Source organism: Herpailurus yagouaroundi, unplaced genomic scaffold (genome assembly GCF_014898765.1).
Source record: "Herpailurus yagouaroundi ecotype Mexico unplaced genomic scaffold, PumYag 141, whole genome shotgun sequence".
NCBI classification, from domain to species: Eukaryota; Metazoa; Chordata; class Mammalia; order Carnivora; family Felidae; genus Herpailurus; species Herpailurus yagouaroundi.
This window is the reverse complement of record NW_024412396.1, coordinates 3,796,354-3,811,077: the sequence shown is the minus strand read 5'-3', so window position 1 is coordinate 3,811,077 and position 14,724 is coordinate 3,796,354. Positions and strand designations below refer to the sequence as shown.

Below are 14,724 nucleotides of genomic sequence, written 5' to 3'. Positions count from 1 at the left end.
AGGGGGCCACTTCTCCACCCTAAGAGAAATGGGCGAGAAGATTCTGGAGAGCTGTAGCTCTCCCCATGCAGCGCTCCCTCCCCAAATCAGGGTGGCAGCTCGGAGCCTGAGAAGTTTCAAGAGGACCCTTCGGTGCTCCCAGCCTAGCCCGAGTGCCTGTCACAGCCTCGCCATGGTCGCACCCTCTGGTGTGCTGCAACCCATCTTCCATGGGCTTGAATGACCTTCAGGTGCTCTTCCATCTTGGTCTAATCCAGCCTCTTCCCACCTCACACTGATTCGCAAGTGTGTGCATGCGTGCGTGCGTGTGTGTGTGTGTGTGTGTACGTGTGAGTGTGTCTCCAAAGGAAACTTATTATAATAAAAAGTGTGTTTCAAAGGTATCCTATTATTTCAAAGGTGTGCTATAGCTTACAGCTTATCGAGTAAATTTTTTCTCCCATTTTTCAACCATCACTAAGTCTCTTATATAAAAACACCCACCTTAGGGGCTCCTGGGTGGCTCAGTCAGTTAAGTGGGTGACTTGGGCTCAGGTCACGATATCATTGCTCATGAGTTTGAGCCCCACATCAGGCTCTGTGCTGACAGCCTGCTGTGGATAATGTGTCTCCCTCTCTATCTGCCCCTTCCCCACTCAGGCTCTGTCTCTCTCCATCAAAAATAAATAAACATGAAAAAAAATTAAAAACACCCACCTCAGGGGTACCTGGGTGGCTCAGGTGGTTAAGCATCTGACCCTTCATTTCGGCTCAGGTCAGGATCTCACAGTCCTGATCCTTTCTGACAGCCCAAAGCCTGCCTGGATCTCTCTCTCTCTCTCTCTCTCTCACTCTCTCTCCCCCTCACTCTCTGCCCCTCCTCCACTCATTCTCTCTCCCTCTCAAAAGAAATTAACATTTAAGCAAACAATAACAAAAAAATAAAATAAAACCCCCACCTAAGTGAAGGCAGCCTGAAAAGAAGCGGTTTGCTGAATGTCTGCCATTGATGAGTGTGCTTAGACTGAGGGGAAAGGTACACTCAGCGCAGATTCTTGGTCTGCCCGTGGTGACCATCAGCATCTCAAGCTCAGGAGCCATGCCTCTCATGTCCCCGCACCCAGCTAGCTCAGTTATTATTCACGGTTTCCTCAGAATGGAAAAAGAGCCAAGAGCCGAGAAATAAAGACATTTTTGTCTCGATTTAGTCACCGAGTGGCTTCTGAGGTACCAGCCCTTCTGCGGGCTGCAGTCCCAGCCGTCACTTTCTTGTTATTTCTTCTCACGTTCACCTCGTGACTCAGCAGTGGGAGTGCAAGTGTGGAAGCAGTACCGTTGTCACCCAGCCCAAGAAAACCACTTTGTATGACGACGCCCAGCTCTACAGGAACACAAGTCGAGGAGGCCTAGACGGTCAGTGAGCCACCTGTCCTTCATTCCCCTCAGGGCTTCACTTCTGGAAGGAAGAAAGACAGGCTGCTCTGACCTGGGCAGAACTTCAGGGAAGATGCAACCACTTCTGCTTTTACTGGCCCTTCTGCTGCCCCTTGAGGCCAGGACAGGTGAGTGACCAGCCCCATTCCAGAGACCTGAGCCCATCCCACAAAGCCCCCTGTAAGTCCTGACCCTTCTGCCCAGTGCGGCCCTGGATTGTCCTCCTTTGAGCCCAGGAATTTTCTGAGCCCCAGCTCCTATCTCAAACCAAGACTGACAGGTCTGATGCTCGACAGACACACTCAACAAGGATGGCCAGCAGGAAGGGTACTCCCTAGAAGGATGGCTTGGAAAGTGGGTTGTTTGTAGAAAGACATTTGGTAGGAGATATGAAACTACAAAAGACAGGCATTGAAATTGCTCGCTCCAACCCAGGAAAGGTAAGCTCAGACCAACCAGCTGCAGTAGAGGGTGTTGTCCCTGGACTCAGCTTTAAAAGCCAATTAAATTTCTCAGTGCTCTCCACCTGCTCCATCCTGCCCACGGAGGGTGATCTCAGCAGCAGCTAGATGACTGTACCCCAACCTCAGTCCCAGGCCCGTGTAACCCATTGTCAGTGCCACCCACCCCTGCGTTCCTAGGCCCTCGGCTGCTCCACTGTCTTTGCCGATGCCCTCCCTGATTCCTGCGGCCTTGAATCCCACCAGCCCTATCTCTCCATCCAACCTCAGCCAAATGCTAATTGAAAGCTGTTCATTCATGCAACTTAAAAATGTCTACTGACACCTTAGGATGTGCGAGGCCCTGGAACATGACGATATTAGAGAATCCAACTCCATAAGGCCATAGGTAGCTTATTAGAAAATGGCACCCATCAGGATGTTAGCAGAGGCTCAGACGGGCCCGGGGGGACTCACTGAGAAAGAAGGCATCAGGGGAGTCCTGTCCACGATCCTCTGAGATTCTACCATTTTGAAGGTAGATCTTACCTCCCCTACACACTTGTCTGAAATAGGATGTGGAGAACAAGCACTGTCCCTTCTCAGGGGGGTTTTGAGGCATGAGGTTCAGGAAAGGTCCTCTGGCTACAAGGAGAACCTGAGAAGACCATCAGTCACCGCCTTCTTACTCTTTCCTTCCTGACCACAGCTGCCCCCAGTCACCCCATCCACCAGCCTTTTCTTTCAGAGGAGATCATCGGGGGCCATGAGGCCAAGCCCCACTCTCGGCCCTACATGGTATTTGTTCAGTTTCTCGTCGGGAACAGCAAGAAGAGGTGCGGCGGTGCCCTTGTGAATGAGGACTTTGTTCTGACGGCTGCTCACTGCTTGGGAAGGTGAGGGGCAAAGACCCCTAGGGTGACCCCTGCCCTTCCCCCCCATGGCTGCAGCCCAGGGGACCATCCGAGGCTCCTAGTCACTCAAGCCTATGAGAGCTCATCAAAGGAGCCAGCTAAGAGTGTGGCTGGGGCAGAGAAAGGCTGACACATAGGACAGGTGAGCTTTGGAGTCAGTGGATCAGATGTGAGAGTAAGTGGCACAGTGGAGAAGAGATGGACCACACCAGGCAAATAAAGCAGCAGCGGAGGACGGAAGCATGCCCTAGCACCAAAATGCAAACTCACAGTAATTTCATGATATTACTTGAGAGCAAAAGAGAGCTCCCAGAGCTCCTACCCTCAGTGTCATTAAAAAAAAGAGAATCCAGGACCCATCTGTCACCTCTATGTGCCCCTCGGCTCCAGTCCTGCCCACCCTGGTTGTCACCTGCCCTTCCTGGTTCCTGGGCAGAGCTGTGTCCTGTGACCCCACACCCCCACGCCCCACTCTGCTCTCGTGCAGCTCCATCAACGTCACCCTGGGGGCCCACAACATCAAGAAGCAGGAGAAGACCCAGCAGATCATCCCCGTGAGAAGAGCCATCCCCCACCCAGACTATAATCCAAAGAACTACTCCAACGACATCATGTTACTGCAGGTAAGGAGACCTCCCCACTGCCCTCGCTCTCCTGGGTCCACATTGTCTCCTCTCCCACTGGGACCTGTCCCCTCCTTCATACCTGGCCTGGCCACCTGACCAGTCTCAGTGGCTCAGGGGAGAAGGAAGACAGGGCAGCCGCATAGAGTACCTGGGCCCAGAGACCACTGACTGAGCTGGCCCCTCTTGCTTCTTTCCATCAGCTGGTGAAAAAGGCCAAGCTGACTGCAGCTGTGAGGCCCCTGGGCCTGCCCAAAGGCAAGGACCGGGTGAGGCCGGGACAGGTGTGCAGTGTGGCTGGCTGGGGACGCATGGCCATGGGCACTCTAGCAACCACTCTGCAGGAGGTAGAGCTGATCGTGCAGGAGGATCGGGAGTGCAGATCCCGCTTCCGTGGCTATTACATGGGGGCCACCCAGATCTGTGTAGGAGACCCGAAGAAGATGAAGACCAGCTTCAAGGTCAGGCTTCCAGCATCTACCTAGACAGGTCCCAGGGCTGAGGAACCTAGGGATGTCCGGGGTATGGGAGTGGCTGTGCCTTCATGCCTCAGCCTGAGAGCCTGGGCAGCTGGGTCTACAAATCCAGTCTTCAGTTCCCCACCCCTTCCAGTGGTCCCCTGTTGGGGGAAGAAGGCTTAGTCTCCTCACAGCAGCCTTGTCACCTGTGTTTCCCTGAGGTTTGGAGAGAAATGTTTGGCCTGGTTGGTGCTGGAAAGAACAGTCAGTGCCTGGATGGAGTGCAGGGACCGAGAGAGGGGACAAGGTCTGCCCAGGGCCCAATCTCCCATGCAGCCCCCTGACACAGACCCCCAGCCCCAGGGCAGTGGGGAGGGCAGGACCACCAGGAGTGCGGTCACCAGCCCAGTCCTTCCTCTCTCTGCCCACAGGGGGACTCTGGGGGACCCCTCGTGTGTAACAACGTGGCCCAAGGGACTTTCTCTTACGGAAACGGGAATGGGACACCTCCAGGGGTCTTCGACAAGGTCTCACACTTCCTGCCCTGGATAAAGAGAATAATGAAGCACTTCTCTCAGCAGGTGTGAGGCTAACTGTCCTCTGTGCTTGGCCACCTTTTCTGGGGAAGAGGCAAGAACCCCTTGGGGCTCGGGGGATGGGGAGTGGGCATTGCAGGGTCATAATAAATAGACCTCTAGAGCAAATATGGCTGCGGTCTTATTTATTCACTGAACCACTTTCAATATGCAGCAACGCTGCCCCAGGAAGTTTTCTGCTGTCATTTCCAGGTTTTGCTTTCTCCTTTCTCCCCCAGCCCTTGGTCCTCCCTAAACCCTTTGCTGCATAGTTTCTCATCAGTTTCTCAATAACACCTCTTTGGGGCTTAGCCCTCTGCAAGGGTTCAGCCTAAACTCTGTTATAAAAGGACAATCCTCTCTCCCCAAAAATCATCTTTTCTGGGCCATAAAAATGCCATAACTTCTCTAAGCCAACCACCATCACCAACCCCACAATTTGGTCAGTGGAAAGGGAATAACTCCAGGGGACCATGCCACAAGCATTCCATTTCCTGTTTCCGGGGGGGGGGGTCTTTCTGGGGCAATGGGGGCAGGTTTCTCCTACAGCCAAGACTTTCTGCAGCTTAGGAAGCTGAGATGCAGCCCCAGCCCCACCCAGGTTTCACTTTTCTGCACTGCCCAGGGCCCAGGAATAAATTCAGTTAACCTTCCTCCCTGGCTGACCATCCCACAACAGCCTCTGTTTTCCATCCTGCCACACCTGGAGCTGCCAACCCACCCAATGCCTGTCAGAGGAGCCAGTACCCACCTCCCAAGGAGTAGGACCTGCTGAGTCCCTCAGTCCAAACCAGCATTCCCCAGGAGCTTAGCTACTATAGCCTATGGAGTCACTCACTCAGTAGTTCAGCCCCTTTAAGCCTGGCCTAGTCTCAGGACCCAGACTCCCCCTGCTGGTACCCTGGGTTATGGCAGCTTTGTGAGGCAGAGGGCTCCAGGCTGCTGGACTGTAAAGTACCACATTGCCATCCACCAGATCAAATTTGATCTCTTTGTGCCAAGCATATAAGGGGCTCTGTTCCTGCCATTGGGAAACATACAGTGATGAGACATTTCTCCTAAATTCTCCTGGTTTCTCTCCTTCCACCAAGCAGTTCAGTTTGGCATAAATGGATCTGTTTTTAGAATCCACAAGAAAGCTTGTCTCTCTTTTTTTTTTTTTTTTTTAATGTTTATTTTACTTTTGAGAGACAGAGATGAGCTGGCGAGGAGCAGAGATAGGGGGGACAGAGGATCCATAGCAGGCTCTGTGCCATCAGCCCAGAGCCCGATATGGGGCTTGAACTCATGAACCATGAGATCATGACCTGAGCCGAAGCCTGACATTCAACCGACTGAGCCACCTAGGTGCCCCAAGAAAACTTGTCTTGAAAATAATTGACATCCCTAAACTTTATCTGTATCACACATCACAGTTTCACAGGCATGACTTTGTTTGGTTCCAGAAGGGCAATGTGAAGTTGGAAGAAAGTGGGAGACTCACAGGTCCTCAGGTTTGTAATCTATGCACGATAGAGGCCATGCCCAGAAGTGAGGGAGGGAGAGAGGGAGAAGAGGCAGGTTTATTTTTATTTCACACGTAGAAGACATGAACTTTAGTCCACAGACCCATGAAATGCCACATTTCAGGTGGAAGATAGTTCATTGTGACCAGATAACCTTATTTTAGGGTCCCATATCCTTCAAACACCACAACTAGTGAGTTGAATGTGACAGAACAAATTCACGATAGCTGAACAACTAGACAAACACTGAATCAAGTAGGACCCATATCAAAAGGAGAAAGAACTGGGGCACCTGGGTGGCTCAGTCAGTTAAGTGTCCGACTCTTGATTTGGGCTCAAGTCACGATCTCTCGGTGGTGAGATCAGGCCCTGGGTTGGGTTCAGCACTGGGCATGGAGCCTGCTTAAGATTCTCTCTCTCTCGGGGCGCCTGGGTGGCTCAGTCAGTTAAGCATCCGACTTCAGCTCAAGTCATGATCTCGCGGTCCATGAGTTCAAGCCCCACTTTGGGCTCTGTGCTGACTGCTCAGAGCCTGGAGCCTGTTTCGGATTCTGTGTCTCCCTCTCTCTCTGACCCTCCCCCACTCATGCTCTGTCTCTCTCTGTCTCAAAAATAAATAGACGTTAAAAAAAATTTTTTAATAAAAATAAAAAAAAGATTCTCTCTCTCTCTCTCTTTCTCTCAAAAAAAAGAGAGAGAGAGAGAGAAAGAACTTCAGTAAAAAGGAAACAAACCACATAGATGTGAAAAACAAAATCCAGTACACTGAAAAAAAAGTGAAAAGCAAATAAAAGCCAATGTTTCACACAAGACTGTCCCTATGTCCATTTGCCAAGTCTTCCCTGGAGCTCACAGCACAAAGCAATAGCACAGTTGAGATTAAAGCTGAATGCATGTATGGAGGTGAGCAAGAGAACAGTAGAAGGTGATGACCAGGGGACAGCTCTGGGCACAGCAGTAAAAAACAACACTCTGAGGAGAAGCCATCACACCTAAGAAATGTAGAGACCTCAGAAAGTCAGCCATGAAGAGCTCCATGGAGCCCCAGGATGCAAGGTTGAGCCAAGGGCAGAGTAACCAAGGACATCCACCACCAGGGGCAGAGGTGTGTGACCTTGAAAGACAGAGCCTGATGGGTCAGTTTTTCCCTTACACCTGATAGAAGCACTTGACACAGTATGACATACGTTAGGAAGAAAAACTATTGCCTTACAATGACGGTAGCATCATGAAGACTGGGCTGCTGTTGACGTTCCCTTAAAATTTTGAAGTCAGTTCACACCTATTTCTCTCTCTTGCTTTTGTGATTTTTATTTCTAGAACTTAATCCTATATAAGGTTTAAAGTGTGTGTGTGTGTGTGTGTGTGTGTGTGTGCACGTGTGTAGGAAAGTTATTGAAAAGGTGTTCATTAATCACATCATTATTTAATAATGGACCTCAGATTGGAATTACTATTAATGTCCAAAATGGAGAAATGGTAAAATATGGCACATTTATATTATGTATTATGCAGCCATTGACATCTACATTGTCCACCGCTCTAGAAAACTAGGCTAAGGAAACAAAAAAAAGAAAACTAAGCCAAAAACATTAATAGGCAAGTTATTAAAAAAAAAAAAGTTGATACATGTGTTAGTTAAGACAACCCTAACTACTCTACCAGATAAACTTTAGCATTTCAGTGACTCACACAATGGAAACCTGTTTCTCACTCACCCACAGTCCAAAATGAGTGTTCCTGCTGAGTAATGCCCCTTTTTACTCTCAAGTATCCCAGCTGGGACAAAAGTTACATGTGTGCCCATGATTAAGGAAACCAGGCTCAAGTTCCTAACGATGTCTTCCAAGTCCCTCTTGTTCATCCAAGTGGAACCCAGGTAGAGGTTCATTATAGGCCAGTCTGAAAGGTACAACACCATCTCCATTCACACCCCATTTGCTACAGTAATCACACAGTCACACCTCACCTCAAGTGAGGCTGGATGACTGGGTTCACCCAGGTCCTCTGCAAGAAAAGGAAATTGTTTTGCTAAACTGCTAGCTCGCCTCTACCACAATTCGTTATAGTGTTTGCTGTTTATAAGGATCATGGGCCCTAAATTTTGTTCTGCCTATAAAACTAATACACACTGATGACAGAAAAAAATGGATAATATAAAGGTGAAAAAAAAAGAGTCATAAAATGATTATTCTGGCTGTTGCTCTTTTTAAACAGAATTAGTATCAAATTGCATACACCACATCATATTCTACTTTTTCCACTTACTATTAGGTGATGCAAAGTGCTCCATGCCACTAAGCAGTCTTCCAAAACATGCTATTTAATGGCCAGATAGTATTTCATTCCATGAATGTATCAGAATTAATATTACTGAGCTCCTATTGTTGAATAGTTGGATGGCCTGAGCAATTGGGAAGAGAGTCTCAAGGTATATGTCCACCTCCACCTCTTTCTCACATTTACCCAAGGCCCCAGGGCCAGTCACTCCATCTCACTAGTGTGCTTTTCTTCCAGGAGACACTGAGGTCCTTGAGCCTCTTTTCAAGTCTTCCTCTGCCACATCCAGGGTTTCTGGGTCCTTCTTTCCCTCAAACTACGCTGATGGGGAGATTGTATGCAGATCCCATTGACTTTCCTTTGTCACCTGCTCTTTCCTACTAGACCAAAACAAGGGCCAGTTCTTTGCAAGAAAGTGCCTCACTCCCAGCAGACATGTGTGGTGGGAAGACAATAGTGAAGAAACAGACTTCTCCCAGGGCTGGCACTCCATAAAACAATCACCAGCTCATCAGTAGAAACTTCCCAAGGAGCTTCTAGTCTGTCCTTCTAACTGTGATATTAGGGCAGCCCTAAGAATGTCCGGAACTTCTCAGTAGTACACTGGTCTCCTACAATGCCAAGGGCAACCAGATTGGTTTCTGACCAGAGCAGCATCAAAGGGAGGGAGAGGAAGTGTCCCAGCCTCAGCAGGCAACTGCCAGCCCAGAGCTTTGCATTTTGGCGGTATATGGGGCCCAGGGAGGAGGTGGGAGACATCCTACTTTAATGTCCCAATATCCCAGAGGAGAAAAAAATTGTAACTGACGGAAATGTAATAAAACAGTCAAATGTAGATGTAACCAGCTAGGAATATTGTGAAATGTACCAGAGTCATGTTTGTTCAAATATCACAATTTTTATTAAAAGGGAAAATCAAAACATTAAAAAAAATATGTGCCCCCATTTATTCTGACATTCCATTCTCTGTCCAAATGGTCTCTCTAATCCCCAACCACTGGAAAACCAACTTTTAAGAAATTTTTATTGCAGGGGCGCCTGGGTGGCTCAGTCGCTTGAGCATCCGATTTCGGCTCAGGTCATGATCTCACAGCTGGTGAGTTCGAGCCCCGCGTCGGGCTCTGTGCTGACAGCTCAGAGCCTGGAGCCTGCTTCGGATTCTATGTCTCCCTCTCTCTCTGCCCATAACCCACTCGCATTCTGTCTCTGTCTCTCTCAAAAATAAATAAATGTTAAAAAAAAATTTTTAATAAAAAAAGAAATTTTTATTGCAAAATATACACACATGAAATATATATACACTTAAGAATGCTGGCCAAATTTCAGAAAGCCCCCATGTGTCTCTTCCTGCTAAAAATACCCTCTCTGCCCTCCAACCCCAGAATTAACTTACTGTTGTGACTTTTGTGATAACCACTTCCCTGCTTTGCATCATGCCCTTACCCCCTATGGACGCATTTCTATCCAAAATAGTTTCATTTTCACAGTGAATGTAATCCTTCAGGGACTTTTCTCTCAACATTACGTCTGTAAGATTTATTTGTGGGACTGCATGTGGTATTAGTTATTTTCATTGATATGCAATATTCCATTATATAACTATACCACGATTTGATGTTTGTGCTGCTGTTGATGAGTCTTACTGCTGTTTCCAGTCTGGGGCTTTCATGAATAACGCTGCTATGACCTTCTTGGACAAGTATCTGGTGGAAATGTTCATATGCTTCTCTAGAATATATACTTAGGAAAAGAGCCAACCTGATGACTGTAACCGGTATCTCCCTGTGATTTAAACTGGTTGGTTCTCTGGTATCTACTGAGAGTAACATCTTTTCATACGTGTGTTGGCCACTTGGATGTTTTCTTTTTCGAGATGAAGCTGTCCAAGTCTTTTGCCCACTATTCTATTGAATTGTCTTTTTCTTATTGATTTATAGAAGTTCTTTACATAATTGGAATGTAAGTGCTATGTGTGTTATAAGCATCTTTGCCCCCTCTACCTATTGTCTTTATTTCCTCTTGATTTTAATGTATCAGTTCATCAATCCTTTTCTTTATGATTAGTGTTTTTATGCATATGATTTAAAATTTTTACCTATTGTGAAGATATTGTTATATTATATTTTCAAATCTTTATTTATGCTCCGATCCATAATCCACTGAAAATGGATTTTTGGATATGGTATGTGATAAAGGTCATGTTTTATTTTGGGGGGTGTCTATGGGACACCATAAAGACATCTATTGTCCTGGCTGTGTTTATCAGGGAGAAACAAGAAAATAGTCTTTTCCCCACTGCTTTGCCATTCAAACTCCATTATAAATCAAGTGTCCATATATCACATGTGTCCATATGTGTATGTCAGTGCCCAAATGTGTATGGGATCTCTATTCCCAGACCATCAGTCTATGTTCCTGTGCCCATATCACTACCACACCATCTTCCTTACTATGGCTTTATTTGCTAAAAGCATGACCTCCCATCTTATTCTTCAAGAGCGTCTTGGCTATTAGCCATTTGTTTTTCCACACATGTTTAGAACTGACTAAGCTGTATGAAATACTTCTTGAGTACAATGAATCTACAGATCACTTTTAGAGAATTGATATTTTTATAAAATTTAGTCTTCTAGGGGCGCCTGGGTGGCTCAGTCGGTTAAGCGTCCGACTTCGGCTCAGGTCACGATCTCGCGGTCCGTGAGTTCGAGCCCCGCGTCAGGCTCTGGGCTGATGGCTCAGAGCCTGGAGCCTGCTTCCAATTCTGTGTCTCCCTCTCTCTCTGCCCCTCCCCCGTTCATGCTCTGTCTCTCTCTGTCCCAAAAATAAATAAACGTTAAAAAAAAATTTTTTTTTTTTAATTTAGTCTTCCAATCCACAAACATAGAATCTCTCTGTGTTTGGGTTTTGTCAAGTGTCTCTTAATGCAATGTTATAATTTTCACCAAAGACATCTTGCACATCTTGTTTTAGATTTGTGTTTAGTTATTTGATCATTTTCATGCCATTTAAATATTACCTTTTCCAAAATTTCATTTCCTAACAGTATTGCTATCTATATTGAAATGTGATTAATTTTTAACATTTATTTATTTATTTTGAGAGAGAGAGTGAGGGAGAGGCAGAGAGAGGTAGGCAGACAGAGCAAGAGCCAGATGCAGGGCTCGAATTCACAAACTGTGAGACCATGACCTGAGTGGAAATCAAGAGTCAGACACTTAACCAACTGAGCCACCGAAGCACCCCAGAAATGTGATTAATTTTTAAATTGATTTTGTGTCTAACAAATCTGTTAAACTATCTTATTAATTATGGTAATCTATCTGTCCATTCTTTGGCATTCTCCATGTACACTATCATATCTTCAAACAATGACAGTTTTGTTTCCTTCTTTCCTGTTCCCCATAACTTTCACTTCTATTTCCTGCCTAACTGCACTCGCTAAAATCTCCAGTCTGATGTTGAAGAGAAATGATAATTATGGGTACTCAGGTGTCCTTGTATTGTTTTGCTCTTGAACAAAAAGAATTCAACATTTCACCCTTAAGTATAAGGACTGCTGTGAGATTTTTGTGGATAATTTTTACCGGATTAAAGCCATCATTTCTATTCATAGATTACCAAAATTTTTTTTAATAATGAGGGTGAATTTTGGCAAATGTTTTCCTTGGTTTGCTTCAAGTGAAGATTCATATGTTTCTTGTTCCATCAATCAATGTGACGTGTTTCAGCAACTGAGTTTTGAATGAAATCCCTCCCCATTCCTAGGAAGGTCATGGTGTCTTTTTACTAATTGGTTGATTTGGTTTGCATCAATATTCTGAACTGATACGGCCTGTAATGTTTCTTTCCCATATTGTCTTCATTGGGCTTGGCCTCAACATTTTGCTAGTCTCATAAAGGAGATAGGTGCCATCTACTCTCTAGAAGAAATTGTGTAGTATTCTTTGAATATTTTGTAGAGATTTCCAGTGAAGCCATATGAGTCTATAGCTGCCCTTAATGGAATATTTTTGACAACTGAACGATTTATTTAGTGTTTATAAGAAAATGCAAATTTCTTGAATATGTTTCATTAAGTTAAACTTTCTGAGGATTTGTCAATTTCATGTAGATTTTTAAAATTACATAATGGTTTTCCAATGGCTTATATATAAATATGACTTTTATATACAAATATGCACACATGTATCTCCCAAATACAAACCCTTTCTCAGTTATTGATAATATCTTCTTCCATTCTGTAGCTTTACTTTTCACTATGCTAATAGTGGCTTTAGTGGTCAGAATTTCTGAAATTTTTATATAGATCAATTTATCTATTTTTTTCCTTTGTAATTATAATTTTATTAGGGCTTTTTATGTCCTATTTCAAGTTTTTTTTCCCTACCTTAAGTTTGTAAAAAAATTAATTCTTCTATCTTATCTTCTAAAAGTTTTGGTTTTTAGGGGCACCTGGGTGGCTCAGTCGGTTAAGCCTCCGACTTCAGCTCAGGTCATGATCTCATGGTTTGTGAGTTCAAGCCCCACATTGGGCTCTGTGCAGACAGCTCAGAGCCTGGAGACTGCTTTAGATTCTGTTTCCCTCTCTCTCTGCCCCTCCCCTGTTCGCTCTCTCTCTCTCTCTCTCTCTCTCCCTCAAAAGTAAAATAAAACCTTAAAAAAACATTTTTTTAAGAAAGGATGTGTTTTTAAAATCTTCCCAAATGACTATGAAGTTGTTTCTTCCTGGAGAGTATTCACTCTTTGCTGCTGCTAAGGAGTCAGCCTCAAATCCAGTATTAATTTGAAAGTAATCTTTCTTTCTCTGATTGTTCTTAAGATTTCTGCCATTTCTTGGGGCGCCTGGCTGGCTCAGTCAATGGAGTATGCAACACTTGATCTCAGGGTTGAGAGTTCAAGCCCCACATTGGGCATGGAGCTGACTTAATAAATTAATAAAAAAAAATTTTTTTTAAGATTTCTGCCATTTCTTTAAGACAATGATTTCTAGGTATCAATTTCTTTGTATTATTCTGCTTGAAGTTTTTTTTTAACCTCTAGTTGGATATTTTTCATCAACTTTTTAAAAATCTCAGCCACTATTCTATTTTATATGACCTCTTGTTTTTTCTTCTTCCTCTAGAATTCCAAGTAAATATATGTACAATCTTCTAATTCTATTATTTTCTATATTTTTATCTTTAGGTCTGTCTATGTTCCATTCTTAACACTTTTTTCTGAGCCATTTCAGGTTAGTAATTCTCTTTAGCTTTGTCTAATCTGTTATTAAGTTTTTCCACTGTGACTTTAATTTTGGTTATTACATTTTTCACTGTGACTTTAATTTTGGTTATTACATTTTTCACTTTTTCAAATGTTATGTCACTTTTTTTAAGGTTCATGTTCCCTGCAGCTTTTTTAAAGCTTGTTTTGGGGCGCCTGGGTGGCGCAGTCGGTTAAGCGTCCGACTTCAGCCAGGTCACGATCTCGCGGTCCGTGAGTTCGAGCCCCGCGTCAGGCTCTGGGCTGATGGCTCGGAGCCTGGAGCCTGTTTCCGATTCTGTGTCTCCCTCTCTCTCTGCCCCTCCCCCGTTCATGCTCTGTCTCTCTCTGTCCCAAAAATAAATAAAAAATGTTGAAAAATTAAAAAAAAAAAAAAGCTTGTTTTTATTTCGGCATAATTGTCTTATTATCTATATTTTATTATTCTAATACACTTATCCCAATAATTAAATTTGTTCTCTGTTCTTATTGTCTATCATTTCCTACTTCTGTTGTCTTATCTCTTTGCTTATCCTCTTGTCTATACTTGACTATATGCTTGTCATTCTACTTGAAAAATAATTTTTAGGTATAAATCAAACCCTGGAATTAAGTGAATTTCCTCTAGATTTGCATTTGATTCCATCAGGCACTTTGGGACACAGTCCATAACCACATCAATGCAAGTTCAAGGTCTGAGATTCCATGAAAGGTCCAAGTAATTCCAATCTTTCATTAAATCACTTGCAAGGATGAGCTCATTACCTCTTCTTTGTTACTTTGAGAGTATAGACTTTTAATGCCCCAGCTCATTGTGAGGAGTGTCTCTGGTTGGACCTGGTTGTGTGGGTTTTGGTCTTTGATTTCTACACCCTTCACCTTATGTGGCCATCAAAGCAGAGCTTTGAATTTTGTAGGTTCAGTAAATTCCCTCAGAACAATAGTAGCCACCTAACGCCCATTATTCCTTCCTTTTTAGCGTGATAAACACTCCTGCATTGGCAGTTCTTTGAGGCTTATAAGGTTTGGGATATTTTGAACAGGTTTGCTTGGGGTTGTTTCTTGTGGGAAGGTTGGCATGAAATCCTAGGTCGCTGTTCATGAACTCTTCTGTCCACATTTCTATGTAGATCATTGGGAGCATACATTTTACTCCCCTTTTTCCCTCAGGCTGGTCTTTATCCTTTTCCCCTTTTTAAAAGAGTTAGACTAATGTTTGTTTGTTTGTTTGTTTGTTTGTTTTTAACTTTATTTTTTTATTTTTTTAAATTTACA

General features: G+C 44.5%; 1 protein-coding gene across 4 annotated transcripts; it reads left to right on the top strand.

Annotated features, from left to right (window-relative positions):
• Positions 1-870: 870 nt before the first annotated feature.
• LOC121031585 (granzyme H-like) lies at positions 871-4,549 on the top strand. 4 transcript variants are annotated; one of them, XM_040476826.1, is made up of 5 exons: positions 872-1,541; positions 2,563-2,749; positions 3,255-3,390; positions 3,594-3,851; positions 4,280-4,549. In XM_040476826.1, the coding sequence occupies exons 1-5, from the start codon at positions 1,487-1,489 to the stop codon at positions 4,433-4,435; spliced, it is 792 nt and encodes a 263-aa protein (XP_040332760.1). In that variant the 5' UTR covers positions 872-1,486; the 3' UTR covers positions 4,436-4,549. The 4 variants fall into 4 exon arrangements, with proteins under 4 accessions (XP_040332763.1, XP_040332760.1, XP_040332761.1 ...); XM_040476827.1 differs by having other exon boundaries at positions 874-1,541; positions 2,602-2,749; XM_040476828.1 differs by having other exon boundaries at positions 876-1,541; positions 2,589-2,749.
• The last annotated feature ends 10,175 nt before the right edge of the window (positions 4,550-14,724 follow it).